Source organism: Phyllopteryx taeniolatus, chromosome 2, assembly GCF_024500385.1.
Source record: "Phyllopteryx taeniolatus isolate TA_2022b chromosome 2, UOR_Ptae_1.2, whole genome shotgun sequence".
Classification (NCBI taxonomy): domain Eukaryota; kingdom Metazoa; phylum Chordata; class Actinopteri; order Syngnathiformes; family Syngnathidae; genus Phyllopteryx; species Phyllopteryx taeniolatus.
Genome location: NC_084503.1, coordinates 32,639,498 through 32,664,195, shown reverse-complemented (window position 1 = coordinate 32,664,195; position 24,698 = coordinate 32,639,498). Strand labels below are relative to the sequence as shown.

At 41.3% G+C, this 24,698-nt stretch overlaps 2 protein-coding genes across 4 annotated transcripts in view; one reads left to right on the top strand and one right to left on the bottom strand.

Annotated features, from left to right (window-relative positions):
* LOC133474268 (E3 ubiquitin-protein ligase AMFR-like) overlaps nt 1–17,285 on the bottom strand; it is a 24,555-nt gene extending 7,270 nt beyond the window's left edge. Inside the window, exons 1-12 of the mRNA XM_061765785.1 lie at nt 17,129–17,285; nt 16,391–16,702; nt 15,337–15,429; nt 15,089–15,253; nt 9,860–10,012; nt 6,074–6,114; nt 4,941–5,073; nt 4,718–4,851; nt 4,467–4,577; nt 3,222–3,418; nt 3,042–3,145; nt 374–514 (exon numbers count right to left, since the gene is read on the bottom strand). Coding sequence (XP_061621769.1) covers nt 374–514; nt 3,042–3,145; nt 3,222–3,418; nt 4,467–4,577; nt 4,718–4,851; nt 4,941–5,073; nt 6,074–6,114; nt 9,860–10,012; nt 15,089–15,253; nt 15,337–15,429; nt 16,391–16,645 — 1,527 coding nt within the window. The 5' untranslated portion in view covers nt 16,646–16,702; nt 17,129–17,285. The remainder of the gene's footprint in view (nt 1–373; nt 515–3,041; nt 3,146–3,221; nt 3,419–4,466; nt 4,578–4,717; nt 4,852–4,940; nt 5,074–6,073; nt 6,115–9,859; nt 10,013–15,088; nt 15,254–15,336; nt 15,430–16,390; nt 16,703–17,128) is intronic.
* si:dkey-148a17.6 (uncharacterized protein LOC108190685 homolog) lies at nt 16,832–24,698 on the top strand. Of its 3 annotated transcripts, XM_061765786.1 has the most exons (3): nt 17,486–18,683; nt 19,068–19,182; nt 22,372–24,696. In XM_061765786.1, the coding sequence occupies exon 3, from the start codon at nt 22,422–22,424 to the stop codon at nt 23,457–23,459; it is 1,038 nt and encodes a 345-aa protein (XP_061621770.1). In that variant the 5' UTR covers nt 17,486–18,683; nt 19,068–19,182; nt 22,372–22,421; the 3' UTR covers nt 23,460–24,696. The 3 variants fall into 3 exon arrangements, with proteins under 3 accessions (XP_061621772.1, XP_061621771.1, XP_061621770.1); XM_061765788.1 differs by lacking the exons at nt 17,486–18,683; nt 19,068–19,182 and adding an exon at nt 16,832–16,850 and having other exon boundaries at nt 22,417–24,698; XM_061765787.1 differs by having other exon boundaries at nt 17,485–19,182; nt 22,417–24,698.

The following is a 24,698-nucleotide window of genomic DNA, read 5'->3' as shown; positions in this document are numbered from 1 at the left end:
TGCACCGGACTATTGCGATATTAGCCATTCGAACTGAGGACTCTGCATCTTTTTGCACAATTGTTGTTTGTTGTTGTTTTTTGTCAATGTCTTTATGTCTCCAAAGTCTTCTGTAAATTGACTGTCTGTTGTACTAGAGCGGCTCCAACTACCGGAGACAAATTCCTTGTGTGTTTTGGACATACTTGGCAAATAAAGATGATTCTGATTCTGATTCTGACATATTGCTGAATGGTGTTTTTCATTTTAAAGCTGGATGCATCATAGTTAGCGCAAACTCAAACCAAACCAGGAAAGCAGAAGTTTCCAAGTAGCAACAGAAATAGCATGTGTGCGTTAAGTGAGAAGACTTAAAATGTGACAGCTGACAGACCTGTGTGGGTGGAGGGAAAGGCACCTGGATGCGTCCCTCTAGGATGTTGTCGGTGGTTACCTCCACAGAGCGGGTCAGCTGAAGGTCTTGCATAATCAGGTAGGAGGGCACCTGAGGGAACATCTCCTGGATCTGATGGGCCTGGTGACATACAGGTACAATAAGAATCATGGAACCATAGCAAACATAAGAAAGACTGCATAAGGAATAGAAACTGACTACTTGTGAACTGTACGCTACTGTATAGAAACTACACTAGTTATAGGTGCATCTCTACAGCATAAATTAGAATATGGTAGAAAGTCGGGCTGGGCGACATGGCAGTCTCGCTCCAGTCTTCACACAGATCAACAGATCTCTGGAACTGCGCAAGGTACCATCCTGTTTCTAATGCTCCACCATCATCCCAGTTCCCAAGAAACTTGCAATATCGGTTCTGAATGACTACAGGCCTGTGGCCCTGACATCTTTGGTCATGAAGTCCGTTGAACGCCTCATGCTGGACCATCTCAAGAGCGTCACAGGGCCCCGGTGTCCTTTTCAAATCTGCAGTAGAAGGTATTCAAGTCATTGGGTAGTGTGCTATTGTTCTCAGCTTGGTGCGTGTCGAACGCCGTGGAGATCATCTCTCATGATTGGTCCGTTTTAGTCACATGCTGTGATGGGGTAGTCAGCGTGCCCCTTTGTTCTACATACCATCTACGTCGCCGCCTTCTCGATCGATTTTGCAGCATAATTAAACGTATCATCTCCTCATCTAAAAACGGCTACCGGAAATGGCCAAAAAATGCAGAGGAAACTCCACCCTATGGTTTCCTGTCCAATACCAGACATAGTGACACCCCTGACTTGGAGAACTGCAGCACACAGCGCGCGTGTGTTGCGCTCGAGTATAAAGGCAAACTACGCGAGGGACAGCCGCAGTGACAGTCGCCGTCCACACGACTATAAAGAAGCCTTTATTCGTGCACTCACTGTAGTAGTCACACCACGGCAAATAATTATTATTATGATTCTTCTCTCCCTCTACAAAAACGACGGCACCACATTGCACCCGGCTGTCAAACTCCTGAATTTTGCAGACGGCACCACAGTCATCTGTCTCATCAAAGACAGTGACGAGTCTGCGTATCGACAGGAAGTGGAGCGGCTAGAGCTGTTGTGCGGCCGACACAACCTGGAGCTGAACACGCTTAAGACAGTAGAGATGATCGTGGACTTCAGGAGGCACCCTTCGCCACAGCTGCCCCTCACGCTTTCCAACTGCCATGTGACAACCGTCAAGACCTTCATGTTCCTGGGAATCACAGTCTTTCAGGGCCTGAAGTGGGAGACCAACATCAACTCCATCCTCAAAAAGACCCAGCAGAGGATGTACAGTACTTCCTGCGGCTTCTGAGGAAGCACGGCCTGCCACAGAAGCTGTTGAGGGAGTTCTACACAGCAGTCATATATTTATATATTTATATATTATAATTATTTACAATAACTTTGTACTGTACTAGGAGTAGCAAAAAAAAACAGAAAACAATGTTCTAACTGTACAGTAATATGGGTGCATATTGGCCACTAAAAAAGTGTTTCAATAGAACGGAAAATCGGCTGTAACGGACGACCCCCTGACCCCTACTAGTCCGTTAAATTGAGGTTCTACTATATAGACATGCAGTACTCCAGGTAGATTTGAAGAATGTTGCAAGCAAGCTGCAATAACAGCTGTTTTTCACAAAAGATAAATATGCCTTTGAGTATTGTTGGATGCTCTATGTACAGGTGTTATTTCTGCTAGTGTTCAAATGTTTATAACTACCACAACATCGATCTTAGTTTCATTAGCCCGTCTATAGCGTTTTGCACTGTGTGTTAGTGTTAAGCAAGAGGACTTTCATAAACCAAGGTAAATGTGGTTCGCTGCCACAATAGCTGGCGCTTATAACTTAAATGTTTGCTCGCACCTCAAAAGAAAAACAAAAAAAACTCTTAAGTCGGGTTAAGGCTTCTTTATACTCGCGCAGGCTGATGTCTCTGCGGCTATCCCGCACGCAGTTTGCCTTTATACTCGAGCACAACCCACACGCGCCGTTTTAAAAATGTACTGCAGTTCTCCTCCAAGTCGGGGGTGTCGCTATGACTGGTATTGGCTAGGACACCACAGGGTGGAGTTTCCTCTGCATTTTTTTGCCATTTCCAGTAGCCGTTTTTACTTTCCTTTCTGTAACAAGGAACAAAGCAACAACAATGGCGACCGTGGAACAGTCACTGCTAGAACAAATGGACCTTAGATGACCAGATGATACTTTTAATTATGCTGCAAAATCGATCAAGAAGGCGGCGGCGTAGATGGTATTTAGAACCACGGGGCACGCTGAGTACGTCATCACAGCATGTGACTAAAACGGACCAATCACGAGAATGATCTCCGTGGAATTTTACGTGCAGTAACAATTTTTGCCCTGTACGTGTCAAGTGACGCAGTGCGGCCGGGCGGGCCAATGTGTCGGTCACGTGATGCAACGCGGGCATTGTCGGCCAAGCGAGCGCGGCAGTATAAAGAGGCCTTTACCCATAAGTTGAGGTACCACTTGTATCCCAGGTGGGATACAACTATAAGTACATCTCCCACAAGGACAACTGCATCATTTACCAAAATAATTAATAAGAAACTTACCATAGCCGTAAGCTGAGAGTTGTTCGCCTGAGCAATCCCTAAGATATTGGTGGTGTGCATTACTTCTACTGAGAAACTGGGTAACCAGCTGGCAATACGTGACCCTGTGAGAGAATTCCCAGTTAATGTGACTAGCTAACACACTGTGAGGAAACTGCAAGTTTGGGTCTGCAGACCGACCATCGAAGTGGAAGAAATGATTCTGTTGATTGATGTGCGGTCTCGGATCTGCAGCGGCTCCCGCAGGAACAGCATCTTCCCCTATGCGGACGCCAGGCTGCTGGCCTCCAGCCTGCTCGCCTTCCCCATTGATGTTGAGGGATGTGCGACAAGTAGGGCACGAGGTGTCCTGCTCCAGCCAAGAGCGCAAGCAAGAGCTGGAACACAAAGAAAAAAAAAAAGAAAAAAAAACACACACACACACGCGCGCGCTCGCTCGCACGCACACACACACACACACACACACACACACACACACACACACACACCTCAGCTGGGCCTTTTCTTCATAAGAAAACTGAATTTTAGGTCACAGAAAACATACTTTCGGAGGAAAATCAGGTCTAGATGTGGGAAAGGTTTTCTGACTTTTTAAACAGGAAAAAAGTGTTTTGGGGCTCTTTTCCTTTGTATGACATCACGGCTTTTATTGACTCCTTACATCGCGGTAACTGTGGTTACAAAGGGCACGCAATCAATTAGTTTGCGCCCCTCCCAGTATGTAAAACAAAAAAGTATAACAGTAAGGAATTGTTCTTTTTTGTTACCGTTTTTCATTTGATTATTTTATACTCAGTCTAGAAGCATTTTTCATACAAATATCTACTGTAATTATGACTTTACTACTGTGCTATTAAACCAAGGACCGCCCTGTATGGTCGTATCCGGACGATTGATAGATATGGGCTATTCATAGACAACATGGACTGTTCATAGCCTACATGGACTGATCATAGACATGACCTATTCATATACATCGATGGATTAGTCATAGACACATAATATGAAGTAATTCAAAATTAAGGGACAGGGTTAGGTTTAAACTAGACTTGGACATCAATTGACTCTAACCTAAAATTGGGATTGATAACTGTACACAGCAAGCTATACACTATTTATACTATCATTAAGATAAAAAACAAAAGATGAAAAATGTTGATGTTTTCGAACCTGTGTCTCTGAATTATTTTTTTTTATTCTTTTGGGTCTATAAATAGTCAATGTCTGTGAATAGTTTGGCAACTGTATAGTCGAGAGTGAATTACCAATTCAGACACTTTTTTAAAATTCGGAAAAAAAGGAAAAACACGCCATAATGTGCATTAAAACATTTAAATCAGCTGTAGTCAGCTGATCTACAGACAGCACTACTACATTCCTGATGACACTTTAGCAACTGTAGGAAAATTTAAAAGCTCCTCTCACTTGTGGAACAGATGACCACAGGGAAGCTTTCGTGCTGTCACCATGGTATCCCAGCAAATGGCACAATCGTCATCATTCGCTGCCAGCTCCTCTGCAGTGGCAACTGCAAATCTGTATCAAAAATGATAAGCATGTTAACTATGAAACTCAAAATACTTGAAGTAAATCAAGAAATCATAGCAAAAAAATTAAATAAAAAAGACAATATAAAAGCCAAAAGTATACTTTTAATAATACTGATTTATTATTACCTGGCCTCCATGTTGTTGATGACACGAAGGTAATTCTTGTGTCTACGGATGCGGCGCTGCACCTCGTGGAAGAGATATCGCAGCTGCATAAAGATGACCAAGCTTGCCATGGACAGCCAGATGTTACCAAAAAGCTGATGAGACCAATATTAAAAGGCAAGGTCAAACATTGCAGGAGAATGAGCTAGAAGGTGTGCCAATTCATTTCCATTATTTTTCTTACCAGCATATGGATGTGATGCATGAGGTCTAGAAAGAGCATTGCCAACTCCATGATGAAGTCTGCGTAGTAGACGTAAGTTCCTTTACTCTCCCATGTTCCTGGGTGGTTCAGGTCCCACAGGTGGATGGAGTACCTGTACAGGAATAAAGACAGGAACAAGGTCAATACAAGGCTATTTCAACTAAATCCAGGCATGGTGTCCAGTCTTAATTTGTAATGTCTAAATTCACAGATAAAGAACAACAAACAATGGCACCTTGACTTACTGAAGCTTAATTCGATGCACAACCAAGCTCGTTACTCAATTTACTCGTACAGTATACCAAATAAATTTTCCCATTGAAATAAAGTACAAGGCTATTAATCCATTCCAGACCCAAAACAACCCACCCAAGAATGTTGTGGTTATAACAAAGATATAAAAAAAAGCACTGTTGTAAATAACAACAACAATAATAATGTAAAGAAAAAAACTTTTTTATAAAGTAATTATATTGGACCATCCAAAGCATGTGTATGTGTGTGTGCCTTTAAGAGTGGGGCCTCGTGAGTGACATCAGGAACTTAACTGTTTAGTCTGCTGTGCGCTTCTGTGGCCTACAGTAGGTCTTTGCAAGTGTTCCCTTTTGTATTTGTGTGTTTGACTGCTCTGCCCCTCCTTTCCCCCCCCCCAATTCACTCGAGCTGTGGTGTATCCAAAGTTCGCTTCTAACTCAAATTTTGGCTCGCAAAACAAAGCAAAGAAAGCAACGGCTCAAAAACCCGTAAAACGTTTCCGTCGGGGCATTTGTAAGTCAAGGTACCACTTAACATTTAAAAAGTTAAACCAGAACATATAACCAAAAAAATAATGCTATGTTCCAAGGCCGATAACAGTCACTTTCATCACGTTTTAATTCGAGACGACAGCGTCTCTCTCTGAATGCTTATGACTTTAGAGGTTCTCTACTTGTGAAAATGTAACTTTCCTTTGCGGAACAACAAGGCTCTTATTAAAATTGGAGGGAAACAATTTGTCTCGCTTTGATTAACCTCTGACAACTCCAATGTAAATCTGCAGAGGCATTCCCATCCAAGGATGCATTGGTGCGCGCACCTGCACGCATGCCTTAAGGAGGCTTAAAGGGACTTACCTCATAATGACGTGCCCTGTGCGAACGGTCACCATCAGACACTAAGGGCAAAAGTAGAGATAAACATAACACAGTTTGCTTTATAATGATTAAAAACAACATATACACACACATATACATGCATACATACTGCAGCTGAAGTAAGTATTTAACTAGACTTTACACCGATTTTATCGCCCTTATCGGTATCGGCCAATAATTAGCATTTTATGCTGATCAGCTGATCGGCTTTAATGTCATAATTCGCCGATCCGATCAATGACCTCCGCAGAAGACATTTACTCCACATCGCCATCGTGAAAAGTATATTTGAATCCAAAAGCTAGTTTATTTTTAGCCTTGTCGCGTGTCTTTTGGTGTAGTCCTGTAAATATCTGACGCCCAATAAAGTTATTACATTTATTTTTTTTAAAACATGTCGGCGGTGTGGAACAGACAACATGTAATGCCCAATCAGATTAAAAGAGAAATTTTCTCTTTCAAGATTGCACTATGTCAGACGACTGCAATAAAATCTTGTATTCCGATATACCGTGCCGCGTTTTTTTACAATCATTGGGCTTTATCTTGTCAACTCAAATGCGACTGGATACACACGTTACAAAATGGGGAAAAAACGGTCACCGGTGCTCAGTACAGGAGAGGACATTTGTTTAAGGCTTGCTTGAGGTATGTTCACGTACTTTTAATACGATACGGCTCGCAAGCAGGCAACAAAAACGTTATGTAGCCTAGCAAGCTACTGCTAGCACAACCGGTTGGACGTAAACATGCTGCCGTTCTGTCAAATCATGCTCTAAAGTTTTGGTGAAGTAATTTACCGTATTTCCACGACCATAAGGCGCACTTAAAAGTCTTAAATTTTCTGGAAATGGACGGGGTGCCTTATAATGCGGCGCGCCTTGTGTGTGCACCGAGTTCCAAAATCTGTGGAAATGTTGTTGTGTGACTTTGATGAGCGCTCCGCTTGACTGACTGGGAGCATTTCCTGCCGACACGTTGCATATATGAAGGAAAGCCGGACGTGACTGAGGACAGCATGCGGACGTTAAAGGGGGAGGGGTGCGCGTGAAAGAGGACGCTAAAGGCATGCCCCCAGTAGGTATATAGCGCCGGTATGTGCATTGTGCAAAACAACATCGGTTTGGCTAAGGACCCCCGAAAATGGCACCTACGAAGAGACATGCTTACGAAGCACAGTTTAAACTGCAAGCTATCAGTTACGCGGAGGAACTTGGGAATCGAGCAGCCGCGAGAGAATTAAAGATCAACGAATCCATGGTTCGCAAGTGGAGGAAGCAGCAAAACGCCGGCATCATTGCTGAACAGCCCCCCGGCAACGACACTGACTCAGACAATGACGAGAGGGAACCCGGCATGTTTGATGGAGAACTTGCCCAGCTGTTCATTTCAGATACAGAAGATGAGGACTTTGATGGATTTGTGGATGAGGATTGATAAAAGATAACGTGAGTACATTGTTAAATACTTCAATAAAGTACAACCGAACTCACTGTTTACATTGTTAAATACTTCAATAAAGTACAACCGAACTCAGTTTTGCTCCCGCTGCCTTTTTAAAAACATACGCTTGTATGCATGGTACCGTATGTTTTAAGCTAGCGTATGTTTTGCCATGCCTGCGCCCAATAATACGGTGTGCCTTATGAATGTGTTAAATACAGAAATAGACCCCGTAACTGAGACTGGTGCGCCTTATGGTCGCAAAAATATGGTAATTAAAAATAAAGTAATTTAATTACAGTAGGTTAGCACCCATTATTTATGTCATGTTGTAATGTTGGTTTGACCTGACTGCTTAGAATGCACGATCTGACAAGAGCAGTAATTTTCAACCTTATGGAGCCAAAGAACATATTTTACGATTGAAAAATCTCACGGCACACCAACAAACAAATGTCACAAAAAGTGGATAAATTAATTACTGTATTTACTTCCTGCCTTCTAATAGAAGACCATTCATTTGTTCTGTCTGTCAATATCCCTCACTGGCATAAATAGAGGAACAAAGATACATTATTTATTGTAAATATATTTTTTTTAGCAATTAAGTACACAACTATATACAGTAAATGAACAGGTCATTTAAATAGACACATTCCTCCATCATGTGATCGGATCGGTGATCGGTTTTATAAACTCGCTGATCAGTGATCGGCCCCAACAATCCTGATCGTGTAAAGCCTATATTTAACATGCCACTATTTTTCCTCACTTCATATATTTCTAAAGGTGCTATTGACATGAAAATTTCACCAAATTTTGGGAACAACCCAAGTAACCCATACAGCCAAAGACAGTAGAACAAATAAGCTCTGAAATTAAGTTGTGTGTAAGAATGTGAAATGACAGGGGGAAAGTATTGAACACGCCAACTGGTAGTTATTTAATACTTTGTACAAAAGCCTTTGTTTGCAATGACAGCTTTAAGACGCCTCATGTATGGAGAAACTAGTCGCATGCATTGCTCTGGTGTGATTTTGGCCCATTCCTCCACACAAGCAGTCTTCAAATCTTGAAGGTTCTGTGGGCTTCTTCTATGGACCTTGAGTTTCAGTTCTTTCCATAGATTTTCAATTGGATTCAAGTCAACGATTGTCTGGGCTATTCTACCAGGTTTATTTTTTTCCCTTTGAAACCAATTGGGCGGCACGGTGAACAACTGGTTAGAGCGTCAGCCTCACAGTTCTGAGGACCCGGGTTCAATCCCCGGCCCCGCCTGTGTGGAGTTTACATGTTCTCCCCGTGCCTGCGTGGGTTTTCTCCCACATCCCAAAAACATGCATTAATTGGAGACTCTAAATTGCCCGTAGGCATGACTGTGAGTGTGAATGGTTGTTTGTTTCTATTTGCCCTGCGATTGGCTGGCAACCAGTTCAGGATGTTCCCCGCCTCCTGCCCGATGACAGCTGGGATAGGCTCCAGCACGCCCGCGACCCTAGTGAGGAGAAGCGGCTCAGAAAATGGATGGATAGTTCGCGATGGTCTTGAGACAGGTCTTTGCTCTTACCCATCATGAGATGTGTCTTAATTCACACCTTGGCAATAAGACCGTTTTGTAGGCCATCAATTACAAGGTACTTTTATTGTCAAATCTTCAATATGCCAAACACATAGAGGATTAAAATTACAGTACTCAAGGGCCTGCAGTGCTACAAAAGATACAAATACAAGTACAAATAATAACATCAATATAAAAAGCTAAATAAAACTATGGTATATACCGTATAAAAAGTATTAATTGAACGCGCAAAATATCAAAGATCAGCTGACGTGTGGAACAGTCAATGTGAGAGAACCAAGGCAAACAAGATATAAATTAGACGACAAAAACCCAATGCTGCTAAAGTGACTAGTGCGACCCTCAGTCTTGTGTGTGTGTCTGGACAGAACCAGCTGATATTCATTTGCACTGACAAGGGGCTGGATTGGTGTTTTATTATTGATAGATTTTAGGTGTTGTCTTGGCTTGCTATGCCTTTTTGCACCGCCCTTTCTTCATGTGTTCAATACTTTTGTCCTTTCACATTATTACACACAACTTAATTTCTGATCCTATTTGTTCTACTTTCTTTGTATGTATGGATTACTTGGGTTGTTCCCAACATCTGGTGAAAATTTCATGTCAATAGTACCTTCAGAAATATATTTTGTGAGAAATATATCTAGTGAGAAAAATGCTGACATTAAATACTTATTTACTGTGTGTTTGTGTGCGTGTACACACACACACACACACACACACACACATGCTTATTTATTTACCTCTGCGGCCATGAAAGAGAGGGTGTGCATTCCATGGGACGCCCCCAGCAGACCACAGACTACTGCCAGACCACAGCAGTCCAGCAGGAGAGAGACCAGCAGACACATGACTCGCACATGGCTGTTCATGGGAGTGGAGGGCGAGAAGGACAGCTGCAACAACAAGTAATGACAGGGAGAGTTTATAAATCACTGGAATATCAATTTCTATTACCCTGCCAATTTAAGTACTCATCTTTGTTCACAGATTAACTAAAAAAAAAACTGCACGAAAGTAGATGAAATCACAATTATTTTTATCACTATCATAATCAATACCATGAAAACTTTGAGGCAACAAGGTTGTTAAGTGGTTAGCAACTTTTGCCTCCGAGTTCTGAGGTTCAGGGTTTGAATCCCGGCTCCAGCCTTCCTGTGTATAGTTTACACGTTTCCCCTTGCTTGCAGGAACACTGTATAAAAGAAGGCTGTATGCTGGCTTACGTACTGTACAATTTGTTATTCAATGCTGTGCAATTTATCATGCCATTTTTACAGGGTGTCTGAGAAGTTGAGAAATGCCATTTTATTCCGTAAATCAAAGCGGAAAATCATGATTACGATTCCGCCGCATGTGCTGGTCTTTTGTATACCCTGTGCTTTTGCTGTCAATTTAAAGCTGGTCTCTGTCTTGGGTCTGTGAAGTGTTCAAACCTCAGCTCAATTAAACTGAAATGCACCTGAGTTCACATGCAAGCGGACCAAGACCGCTTGGAGCTTAGGACTTGAATTCTCATGCAAGGACTTGAATGCACATGCAAGTGGGCCGAGACTGGTTGAATAAGTAAGTGTCTTTGTTTGATGCACACCAGGTTTACGGATTACATTACTGTAGGACAGAACTTTATTGCAGGATACTATGTAATTGGAGGAAAGTAATTCTGCATACTGTTCAATTGCACAACATAATTATTACTCTATAATCGTAGTAATTAATTATGGCTTCAATCTTCGTTATTTTGTTTTATTGCATCAACTTTGTAATGGCAGACGCAGTTGCAGCCTAAATCAAAAGGACTGTAATTTCTCTTGTATGTGCTTTCCCCCCCACCCCCCAAAAAATGTCAAGTCAATAATACGCATTACACATGGGTTTAGGGGAAAATGAAAAAAAAAACTTTCACAAATTTAATGTCGCCATCTAGGGGTTATGAAAAAGCTGTACACTTTCCTTCCAATATGCCATTGGCACCTAGATGATATGAGAAAGTTGTAAACTTTCATTCTAATATGCCACCGCCACCTAGAGGTTATAAAAAGGTGTAGACTACACTTTCATTCTAATGACAGGGGTACGTATGACTGCATATACAGTGGGTACGGAAAGTATTCAGACCCCCTTAAATTTTGCACTCTTTGTTATATTGCAGCCATTTGCTAAAATCATTTAAGTTAATTTTTTTCATCATTAATGTACACACAGCACCCCATATTGACAGAAAAAAACATAATTGTTTAAATGTTTGCAGAAAAACTGAAATATCCCACAGCCATAAGTATTCAGACCCTTTGCTCAGTATTTAGTAGAAACACACTTTTCAGCTAATACAGCCATGAGTCCTTTTTGGGAATGATGTAACAAGTTTTTCACACCTGGATTTGGGGATCCTCTGCCATTCCTCCTTGCAGATCCTCTCCAGTTCTGTCAGGTTGGATGGTGAATGTTGGTGGACAGCAATTTTCAGGTCCCTCCAGAGATGCTCAATTGGGTTTAAATAAGGGCTCTGGCTGGCTCATTCAAGAACAGTCACGGAGTTATTCTGAAGTCACTCCTTCGTTATTTTAGCTGTGTGCTTAGGGTCATTGTCTTGTTGGAAGGTGAATCTTCGACCCAGTCTGAGGTCCTGAGGACTCTGGAGAAGGTTTTCGTCCAGGATATCCTTGTACTTGGCTGCATTAACCCCACAGCATGATGCTGCCACCACCATGCTTCACTGTTGGGACTGTATTGGGCAGGTGATGAGCAGTGCTTGGTTTTCTCCACACATACCGCTTAGAATTAAGGCCAAAAAGTTCTATCTTGGTCTCATCAGACCACAGAATCTTATTTCTCACTATCTTGGAGTCCTATAGGTGTTTTTTAACAAACTCCATGCGGCCTATCATGTGTCTTGCACTGAAGAGAGGCTTCCGTCGGGCCACTCTGCCATAAAGCCACGACGAGTGGAGGGCTGCAGTGATGGTTGACTTTCGAGAACTTACTCACATCTCCCGACTGCATCTCTGGAGCCTCAGCCACAATGATCTTTGGGTTCTTCTTTACCTCTCTCACCAAGGGTCTTCTCCCCCAATTGCTCAGTTTGGCCGGACGGCCAGCTCTAGGAAGGGTTCTGGTCGTCCCAAACGTCTTCCATTTAAGGATTATGGAGACCACTGTGGAACCTTAAGTGCTGCAGAAATATTTTTGTAACCTTGCCCAGATCTGTGCCTTGCCAGAATTCTGTCTCCGAGCTCTTCGGGCAGTTCCTTTGACCTCATGACTCTCATTTGCTCTGACATGCACTGTGAACTGTGAGGTCTTAATATAGACAGCTGTCTGTGGCTTTCCTAATCAATTCCTAATATCAAGTCCTCTATAATCAAACACCGCTGGACTCCAATGAAGGTGTAGAACCATCTCAAGGATGATCAGAAGAAATGGACAGCACCAGAGTGTCACAGCAAAGGGTCTGAATACTTATGGCTGTTTGATATTTCAGTTTTTCTTTTTTAATAAATCTGCAAAAAAAAAAAATCAACAATTCTGGTTTTTTTTCTGTCAATATGGGGTGCTGTGTATACATTAATGAGGAAAAAAAATACTTCAATGATTTTAGCAAATGGCTGCAATATAACAGAGGGAAAAATTTAAGGCGGGGCTGAATACTTTCCGTACAGTTGTGCTCATAAGTTTACATACCCTGGCAGAATTTGTGAAATATTGTTTTTTTTTAATTTAATTTTATTTTTTTATTTTTTTTAAGTTCGACTGAACAATTACCATAATTAATTTATTTATTGTTATATTTTGTTTAATGATAATGCTTTTCTGAAATACTTGACAGTTTAATTTGAATCCCATTAAAATAAAATGTCAGTGTTTCGCCTGGCACTTCACGTTTTCTTTAAACTGTACCCATTTTACAAATTATGCCTGGGTAAGCAAACATATGTGCACAACTGTGTTTTTTCTCATTTACTAATTAAAAGTAGGGCTGTGAATTTCAAAATAAGAGCAAGTAAATAAAAAGAAAGTATTACGTGTTTAAATAAAGTGCTTGATTGCAGAATAATTATTTGAAAAAAACTAACAAAACACAGCCAATACTTTGTTTTGATCATATGGGTAGAAGCAACATAATGCATTGTAAAAATGCATTATACATAGGTAGAAGGGTTTTCAAGAATTGGTCAACTTTGGGGGTGCCTATTATACATGGGTGTGCATTATACACGATAAATTACAGTATGAGATTTCAACGTGCCCTCGTCAAAAATATGTGCCTATGGATTAATTCACCTTTAACAACTGTTTTCAGCCTTGGTTTAAAAAAAAAATAATGTCTATTAAATCAGATTAATCAGATCTCAAAAGTCAATTAAAACTCAGCACTCTATTTTGCAAAAAAACAAATAACTTGCTGATAGACTGGATTATATAGTTTATGCATGGACAATAATTTAGATTTCTAAGTTTGTGAATGTACTTGTATAGATGTCTTCTCTTGCATGCCATTTATATTATATATTTATATTTTCGATATGCACTATTGCTAATGATGATGGAAATTTCCCTATTATGGGACTAATAAAGGTTATCTTATATTACAAATATTTATTATTAATAATATACTTTTAATCTGACCCCATTCTCAGATGACCTCTCCAGTAACGTATTGAGGCCGTGAATTATTATATACATTTATATCTCCAGACGCGTATTAATTTACTTGTTATTTTGTTGTTTAAACTTGGTACATCTCTGCTATAATGCGTAGCTACAACACAGAGTTTGTCCTTTCACAGTGAACATCATGGCACCGGGCAATTGTCGTGTGGCTTTCTTGTTATTGAAAAGGAACAAAACATTACAAGCACCACTTTTTGAGGAAGCCGGAAGAAAAAAAATCTTAAACAAGGATCTTTAAAGTGGTCCCCGTAAGGCCTGCGCTAGACCCCGTTCAGCTCTATTACTAGCACCAGACGGCATTCATCGGTTAGCTCACGAATACATTTTCCCTTCCTACAGTGTAACACACTCCTGTATCAGATGGTGTTGTGCATGTGGTGGAAAACAAAGTATCATATAATGTCAGTGGAGCAGTGCTCTCAACTTGAGGTGTAGAATACAGAGGAGCCACCAAAGACACTTTAGCGCTCATAAAATTTGGAGTTTCAGAAATTTGGGGGAACGAAATGCCTTAAAAATGACAAAGTGTGGGTGATGCAATATTACGTATATGAAACAAGAAGTCAGCCCACCTCAATATACCTCATTTCAGCAGGTATCAATGGATATTTAAATTTTTGTGTTTTATTTCTGTAAAGCACTTTGTGTTGCATTTTTATGTATGAAAGGTGCTGTATAAATAAATTTGATATTTTCTGTCTGTGTTTGGTCAACTCGCTACCTGCCCACATCCTTGTCACGTGATAAAAAGGTAGATTGCCATTTATGAGTGTCTTATTTTTTAACATTTTACATTGTATTAGTGGTTGAGTTCGTTGTGTTGGTGTGACAGTTCGATGTTAAAACAATGACCTGTGAAGTGCCTCACTAAAGTAACATATGTAAAGTAAGGTGGGTGTATAAATCGTACTTGGTTTCTGACGTAGTCATAGACTTGACAATTTCTACTTGTGCTTGCTTGTATGATAGTTAATGTTAAACTGTTGTATTAAACATTGTCTCTACAGTTAAAAAGTTTTATGATGGAGACTGTTTGGCCTCTGCAACAAATTACAAATGTGATTGACTTCAATAGGATTTTTTTCCAGTCAACTTTGGAGTTTTCACTGTATTTTTCAACGTACTTATCACAGATTTGTTCATATTCATACTGTTTATTTATGAGGGGGTTGCTGGTATTTGCACAAACGCTGAACTTTGGTCTACTTCTCAGTACAAGTTGATTTTGTATTTCAGTTTCTGGAGTACAACTCAATCTGTAATTTAAAAAAATAAAAAGTCAGTGGTCAATAAAAACTTACATATTCAAATCGGTCCTTGCAGAGCTGCACCATGAGGTGAAGAAAGACCAGTGCAGAGAACCACAGACACCACATGACCACCTCCTCCACCGTCTGTACATTCAGCACGCCAAAGATAAATATAAACTTGTAGAAGATGAAGTTCCAGAACTTGTCTTTTAGGTGCTGGGGGAGTTCAAATGAGGTGAAAATTAGAAAATAACACTCATGTTTTCCCATACTCTTGGGTATTCAAGCCCCAAACTCACCTGTTTTTCACTGACTCTGAGAGGGCCAAACACCACATACTGGATAATTTTTGCGATTAACATTAAAGAGCAACAGAATGTGTTGACTAGCACCTATGGGCAAAGGAAGAAGAGCAGAAATATTAATTCATTCGTTCATTTATTTCCCATACCACTTATCCTCACTAGGGTCGCGGGCATGCTGGAGCCTATCCCAGCTCACTCTGGGCGAGAGGCAGGGTACACCCTGAACTGGTCACCAGCCGATCGTAGTGCACATATTAGCAACCAATCATTCACACTCACATTCACACCTATGGGCAATTTAGACTCTTCACCTATCATGCATGTTTTGGGATGTGGGAGGAAACCGGAGTGCCCGGAGACAACCCATGAGACCGCTCTCCAACTTAAGTACAGTCGGAGACATGGCTGAACTCTCACGTGCCTGCGAACCTTCCAGACACACACACAGACATCATCAGGAATTATTTTGCCTACGTGGCCGACAGGCACGGAGGAGCCTGTCTGCAAGGTGTGTTAGAAAGCTATTGAGAGGGACCATAGCTGACCGGCATCCTGAATTATAGCAGGAAGTCAGAGAAACAAATTAGCACGTAAAAAACATTTCAAAGATTTCCTTTCAAGTCAAATAATTTTTTTTTTTGACTAAATCATTTAGTGATGACAAGGAAAGTACCAAAAGAGTACTGCATACTACATCTCCAAATCAAATACATATGATGTATGTAAAAGAGGGCGGCACGGTGGACGACGAGTTAGCACATCTGCCTCACAGTTCTGAGGAGTCGGGTTCAAATCCGGCCTCACCTGTGTGAGGTTTGCATGTTCTAACCGTGCCTCCGTGGGTTTTCTCCTGGTACTCGAGTTTCCTCCCACATCCCAAAAACATGCATGGTAGGTTAATTGAAGACTTTAAATTGCCAATAAGTGCGAATGTAAGTGTGAGTGTGACTGATACCAAGACAACACGAAGGGTAACTATGAAGTGACCCCTGATGAAAAACAATTTGACACCCCTGGATCATACCATCGTTGTACAAAAAAAGCTCACCCATACAAAGAGGCTGTCAGTGACCAGATACCACAAGACAGTGGTTGCCAGTTCTGTGTTACTAATATCATTATTCAAGTCTTCTAGTTCCACGTCCCTGTGCGTTGGGGTTTCGTCTGCTTCCAAAGACCCAAAGCCAGGATCGGTCACAGTGGTGTAGGCGCTGAAGATGCTGCCAGCCAGCAGAACCACAGTCAACGCTGTGTAGGTCTGCAGACTGGGCCAAGGGAACCTCTCCAGAAATAGCAGAGGCATTTCTGCTCCGAGCGTTTTCGCCACTCGTTAAAACTGTGGTTTGTCCCCGTTCGAGACCTTGAAAGAGTAGAAGTTCGTTAGTTAAGCGTAGTAACACTCGGGAGTTATGTGACATGCACTGAAGTCAGTTACTACATTGACGACAGGCATATCCTGGTAGACAAGTATTTATTGTTATAGGAATGTAGAGAATGATGCCAGCCAGGTGAGACGTTTACCTATTAGCACGACGACTTAGCCTGACATGTTTATCTATGACTTAAAGCCGACAAATTCCCTCCGCTACGAAGCACGTCTAGCTCAAGTATTTACATTTTCATTTAAAACAACTGAGTTTCCAAACTAAACGATGTTGAATTGACGCCCCAAACATGAGCTCTTCATACGGCTAACACTAGCTCCCAAGTTTGCTAACATTAGCTACTTGGCTAATCATTCTTTGCTCCCAGTTGACGCATCGAACACACATTAAACTTTACTTACAGTTCCCCGGAATCTCATAGACACTATTCGACCTCCGCGTTGTGTAAACGCTGTGCTTTTTAGGACTGCTCCATTAAAACCATCGTAATTGTCAACATCGTCATGTTTATTTCGCCGCAGCCAAGCTGGGGGTGGAGGGGGGGGGGGGTGTCCTGTCTCGTGCGCGTTGTCACGACGTCATCATTAAGAGTTCGACGTCCCCTCTGTTTTTCGTCCTCAAAACAGCTCTAAATGTAATATCTCCAGTACATTTTCGTGTCTATGTAAAATTAATACTACTTAAGAAGTATTATAATTCGCATCTGAGTCGTTTGACGTGTTTTGGTTAATTTACCTCCATACTTTTATTTCCATGTCCTTGTTTGTCCAGGGTACCAAAGGCGTTTCTTTTTATTTATTAATTGGGGGGCAAAGCAAGCACCCGTAAACTGAATCCCAGGACCCCAAAATTTTGAGAGATCAAAAAAAAAAGTGTTTTAAACTGTAGGCCATGCTCTTTTTAAACAACCTAGAAAATTGTAAAACCATACAGTACTTGGTTTAAACAATAACATTACAGCACCAACCATTGCCTAAAAAAATGATTTTCTCCACCCAGTCCCTCCCGTATCTCCACTGGGCTCTTTTAGTACTCTACCTGCACAAAACAAAACGCTGCTTTCTGGTTATATGGTGTATGTACCGGGCTTATGTGGCACATTTCTTAACTTCAACCACTCAATACCAACACACCATTATCATTACCAGTTCTCATTTTTGCTGGATTGCTTAACGACATCGAAGACAATTAACATTATTACTTATTTTAGGACAGAGAGAGAGGAACAAATAGAGGAGTTCACATATTACTATTCAAAGTATTCACAAAACTCAATTTCTACTCATGTGTTTGGCATTATGTGCTTTGCATTAAGTCCAAAAATAAAAAAGTTCATAATCGATTTTTGGTACTCACTATAGGCTGCTTGCGGGTTTACTCCAGAAAAAGAATGCATACTTATGTACAGTATATAGAAGTGCTGCTGTATTAAAATGAGAATGAAATTGTGTTAAAATGTTCAAACGCTTGTACAAAACAGTGACATTTACCTTGCCTACCCAGGAGCTCAGCACCCCGCAACCTCTCTGATCCTAGCATCTCCCCTGACGGGTACACTGATTAATAAAGTTGATTGAGGGGAGAAATCACAATAATATATGGCTGAATGAACAAATAAGAAAGCTTTTCATGTTAATAGATGTACACTCAACTTCATGAAATTCTATAAAAGAACTGCATCCAAATTGTACAATAAGTCATAATTGCACATATAAAGTGAAATACAGTTTTTATAGGGTTTTTTTCCCAACCAATTTTATGCATTATAATGTACAGTATGTCCGTGTATCATATTATGAGGAATAATATGGATTCCAAGGCAGCACGGTGTGATTGTGGTTACTAGCACGTCTGGCGTCTCTCTCACAGTTATGAGGTTCTGGATTCGCCTCCTGGCTGCGGCCTTCCTATGTGGAGTTAGCATATTCTCCCAGAGCTTGCTTGGATTTACTCCAGGTACAGTATAGTCTGAGTTTCTCCCATATTCCCAAAACATGAAAAGCTACTGTAGGTTCATTGAAGACTCTAAATTGCCAATAAGTGCGAATGTAAGTGTGACTGATTTGATGGTGACCCGTCTAGCTCGCCCAAAGTCAGCTATAGGCTCCAGCCAGCGCACCGGCTGTGACCCTAATGATGTCAAGTGCTATAGGAAAAGGATGGATACTTTCCATATTGCACTGATTGTACAGTCCTGTATGTATGCATAAATGTTGCGCTGCATAAGAAAAGCAGCCCCAGATCATAATTAAACCGCTTCCATGTTTCACAGAAGGTACAGTGTTCTTTTCTTTGTATACACGGCAAAGGCAAAATTGTTAGTACTACCTTCCATTATAGAAAGAACACCCCACAATTGTCACTGGAATAGCTTGACAAAATGGATACTGACAAGCTACAAAGCTTTTGGGAGAATGTCCTTTGGAATGATGACACAAACTGGATAGAGCTTTTGGTAAGTCACATGAGAATCATTAAATTATCAAACAACTTGGTCTCCAGGTCATGGGTTCTCCAGCACAATAATGACAAAAACACATAGCACACACAAGTACACACACACACACATACACACAAATAACTTACACACACACACACAATATTGCCAAAGGTATTTGCTCACCTGCCTTGATTCATATATGATCTGAAGTGACATCCTCTTCTTAATCCGTAGGGTTTAATATGACATCTAGAGCGAGAGAGAGCGAGAGGCTGAAATAAGTATTTAACACGTCACCATTTTTCTTACTAAATATACTTCCAACGATGCTATTGACCAGAAAATTACACCAGATATTGGGAACAACCCAAGTAATCCAAACATACAAAGAAAGTACAAAAAATAAGATCAGAAATTAAGTTGTGTGTAAAAATGTGAAATGACACAGGGAAAAAGTATTGAACACATGAAGAAAAGGAAGTGCAAAAAGGCACCGAAAGCCAAGACAACACCTGAAATCTATCAATAATGCAACAGCAATCCAGCCCCTTGTCAGTTCTAATGAATATCAGCTGGTTTAGTCCTAATTGATGGCCTACAAAAAGGTCTCACTGCCAAGGTATGAGTCAAGACACATCTCATGATGGGTAACACAGAGAGCTGTCTCAAGACCATCGCAACCTAATTGTTGCAATACATAACGATGGCATTGGTTACACGTGCATATCTCAGCTTCTGAATGTTCCAGTGAGCACGGATGGGGCCACTGCACATCCCCTGAAAACACCATACCAACAGTGAAGTTCGGAGGTGGGAACATGATGGTGTGGGGCTGCCTTATAACAAATGGTACTGGTAAAGTTCACATGATTGAAGGAAGGATGAGTGGGCAAATGTACCGAGAAATCATCTGCTGCCATCTACGTGGATGATGAAAATGAAACGAGGGTGGACATTTCAGCAGGATAATGATCCAAAACATACTGCTAAGGAGACTCTCCCCGTGCTTGAGTGGGTTTTCTCCGTGTACTCCGGTTTCCTCCCACATCCCAAATACATTCGTGGTAGGTTGATTGAAGACTCTGAATTGCCTGTAGGTGTGAATGTGAGGGTGAATGGTTGTTTGTTTACATGTGCCCTGCGATTGGCTGGCGACCAGTTCAGGGTGTACCCCTACTCTCGCCCGAATATAGCTGGGATAGGCTCCAGCACACACACGATCCAAGTGAGGATAATGAAAATACAGAAGATGGATTTGTTCTATTTTCTTTGTGTGTATGGATTACTTGGGTTGTTCCCAACATCTGGTGAAATTTTCATGTCAATAGCACCTTTGGAAATATATTTAATGAGAAGAATGAAGAATGGTGACATGTTAAATACTTATTTCAGCCGCTGTGTATACACACACACACACACACACATATATATATATATATATATATATATATATATATATATTTATTTTTTTTTTTAGTCAGTCACCAATTGTGCAAGTTCTGCCACTTAAAAAGATGCGAGAGGCTTGTAATTTTCATCATAGATATACCTCACCTATGAAAATGAGGGGGGAAAAAATCCAGACAATCACACTGTCTGATTTTTAATGAATTAATTGGTAGATTCCTTGGTAAAATAAGTATTTGGTCACCTACAAACGAGCAAGATTTCTGGCTCTCACAGAACTGAAACTTCTTTAAGACTGAAGGCTCCTCTGTCCTCCACTCATTACGTGTATTAATGGCACCTGTTTGAACTCGTTACCAGTATAAAATACACCGGTCCACAACCTCAAACAGTCACACTCCAAACTCCACTATGGCCAAGACCAAAGAGCTGTCAAAGGACACCAGAAACAAAATTGTTGATCTGCACCAGACTGGGAAGACTGAATCTGCAATAGGTAAGCAGCTTGGTGTGAAGAAATCAACTGTGGGAGTCATTATTAGAAAATGGAAGACATACAAGACCACTGATAATCTCTCTCGTTGTGGGGCTCCACGCAAGTCTCATCCAGTGGACTCAAAATGATCACAAGAACAGTGAGCAAAAATCCCAGAACCACACGAGGGGACCTAGTGAATGACCTGCGGAGAGCTGGGACCAAAGTAACAAAGGCTACCATCAGTAACACACTACGCCGCCAGGGACTCAAATCCTCCAGTGCCAGATGTGTCCCCCTGCTTAAGCCAATACATGTCCAGACCCGTCTGAAGTTTGCTAGAGAGCATTTGGATGATCCAGAAGAGGATTGGGAGATTTTGAGTGAAAACCTCCTTCTATCAGGAAGGGCATTGAAGATGAAACATGGTTGGGTCTTTCAGCATGACATAGATCCCAAACACACCGCCCGGGCAACAAAGGACTGGCTTCGTAAGAAGCATTTCAAGGTCCTGGAGTGGCCTGGCCAGTCTATAGATCTAAACCCCATAGAAAATCTTTGGAGGGAGTTGAAAGTCTGTGTTGCCCAGCGACATCCCCAAAACATCACTGCTCGGGAGGAGATCTGCATGAAGGAATGGGCCAAAATACCAGCAACAGTGTGTGAAAACCTTGTGAAGACTTACAGAAAATGTTTGACCTCTGTCATTGCCAACAAAGGGTATATAACAAAATATTGAGATGAACTTCATTGACCAAATACTGATTTTCCACCATAATTTGCTAATAAATTCTTTAACAATCAGACAATGTGATTTTCTGGATTTTTCCCCCCCTCATTTTGTCTCTCATAGGTGAGGTATACCTATGATGAAAATTACAGCCCAGAACCTCTCCACTGTGAGGTAGACATCCTAACCACGAGTCTATCATGCTGCTCTGGATAGCAACATTATCGAAAATGATTATGAAAAATGAAAAATTCATGGTAGCAGCAGAAAAAGCTGTCTGATTATTGCACAACTCTACAGAGTTCGACGATCTCTATATGTGATGTTGGCATCTTCATACTATACCATGAAAGATAATAGTACAATATATCACAATGTCACTATTAATCAACATGCCAATCGATCATGTGCATTTTTAGATCATTTCAAATTATGTTAAGGTCACATGCATGAACAAATATTTCAGACCAAATGTTTCACATTTGGGCGAAAGCATGAGTCACCCCTCACAGGAAATTGCCTACTTTTTCATGCAAAAAAAGAGGAAGTGAGGCCTTGCTGGTGCTGCACTTTGTTTTTGTTTTTCACGCAGACGCCACCGTCAGCACCTTTCATTCAACAGAGCTCCCTCCTTCAGATGAGATGGCCGCCGAGGAATTTGGCGGCGGAATGGTGGTGGTCTGTGTGATCCTGGGCCTGTCCTTTCTGGTTGGAACTCCTGGCAACCTGCTGGTGATCTGGACCATCCTGCGCCACGTCAAGCACCGCTCTCACACTTTGGTGCTCATCCTTCACCTTGCGGCCGCAGACCTTCTGGTACTCATCACCCTGCCCCTGTGGATATACTCACTGGCCCAATCTTGGGTGTTTGGAGAGATCTCCTGTAAAGTCATGGGCTTTGTGATCAATGCCTGTATGTACGGCAGCGTTTTCCTCATCACCCTCATGAGCGTGGAGCGTTTTTTGGCCGTGCGCTATCCCTTTGCCTCGGCTGGATGGAGGAGGCAAAAGGCCTTAAGTAAAGTGCTGCTGTTCTTGTGGACTGCGGCCTTCCTGTTCAGTGTGCCCGCCCTCCTCACACGGGTTGTTGATAAGGATTCGGGAGAGGAGCAGTGTTTATACAACCAGTACACCTCAGCCTCTCAGGAGCTGGTTTGTGTGCTGCTGGAGACCCTGGTGGGCTACGTATTGCCGTTCTCCATCCTGGTGGTGTGCTATGGCTGCCTGTGCACTCGCATTACTCAAATGACCTTCAAGTCCAAACGCAAGTCTACAGTCCTCATTGCCAGCGTGGTGGTGGTGTTCGCCATTTGCTGGACACCTTACCACATAGGAAACATACTCTCACTGGTTATCCTTGCCACGAAGAGGTCCTTCCCGTACATTGGTGATCATTTGGCTGATGTGAGCAACAACATGGCCTACATCAGCGGAGCTATGGTCTTCATCAGCAGCACCATCAACCCCGTTCTCTACATGTTCGCTGCCCGCTCCTTCCGCAGGTCAGTGCGAGACACGGGCATCCGGAAGCTCTTCCGGCACATCTCCAGCACCTCTCCAGGTGAGGGCAACAGAGAGTTGTCCTTTGTTTCCAAGAGACAGAAGACTGAGACGAGCAGCTCTCAGTGTAACGCTGAGTCAAAAGGGCAAATTGACATGTGCGGAAACAACCCATCCTAGCAACATGAGCCGGTGGTGTATGTATGTGCATGTATATAAAATAGCTCCTTGTTTTTGTGTGTGGTTATAATGTATCTGAAATGTAACTATTGACTTGTAAATTTATTAACGTAAATAGAGTATACTGCAGTACATAAATCTTGAAATATTTTGACTCTCACAAGAAGACTAAGCTCTCACTCTGTGCAATTTAACACCACCATAAACTACAACTGCATTAATAAACAATAAAAAAAAATAATAATACCTCTCTGATAACGTCATTTAAAAATCTGCCTTGTTATTGGAAGAGCATTTTTTGTACTTTAAGTATTAATGATAATGGGATGGAAGCAGCACGGTGGCCTCGTTGTTCTGAGGTTGGGGGTTTGAATCCAGGCTCCGGCCTTCCTGTGTGGAGTTTGTATGTTCTCCCTGGGCTTGTGTGGGTTTTCTCTGGGTACGCTGGCTTTCTTCCACATGTTAGGTTAAGTAAAGACTCTTAGGTTTGAATGAGTGTGAATGGTTGTTTGCCTATGTCTATATGTGCTCTGCGATTGGATGGTAACCAGTCCAGGGTGTATGCTGCCTCTTGCCCAAAGTCAACTGGGATAGGTTCCAGCACACCCTCGACCCTAATGATAAGCGAGTATAGAAAATGGATAGATAATGTTATGGTCAGTTAGTGTATATTTATTTTAGAAAAATATCTATCTATCTATCTATCTATCTATCTATCTATCTATCTATCTATCTATCTATCTATCCCAATGTATTCTTCAAATGAACGTAGTATTGTGTATTAAAAGTAAGTTTCAATATTGTTTACTTGTATACTATGTATCTCCACATTTTGAGATATTTTAAATGTGAAGCACAACAAAAAAAGTAAATTCCTTTTTGTTTTCTGTAAAAATGTAATACCAAAATAAAAAAATAACACCATGGCCACTTTATTAGGTATAACTGTACATTACAACAGTTTTTTTGTGTTTTAGCTGACATGATCAGAAAGTTCACTGTTCTGTTTTTATACTATTGAGGTCCTTTTTTCATCTTTGTTTATTTCGGTCCTAATGGAATTTCCCTGTCTTGCTGTTTCGTGTTTCACTCTTAACTTTTAACTAATGAATGTAATTGTTTTGAAATGTAGGAAAAAAATAGTAAAAACAATTTTGGACAGCTAAGTCCTTGAATCTAGCAGCAGACGAGTCAGGCCCCTCTACTTCCTCTCCATGACAAGATTGCAAAATGAAAAGC

Bases quoted from the DNA above. Each gene is read 5' to 3' on its own strand.
- si:dkey-148a17.6 (XM_061765788.1), top strand. From the start codon at position 22,422: ATGGCCGCCGAGGAATTTGGCGGCGGAATGGTGGTGGTCTGTGTGATC.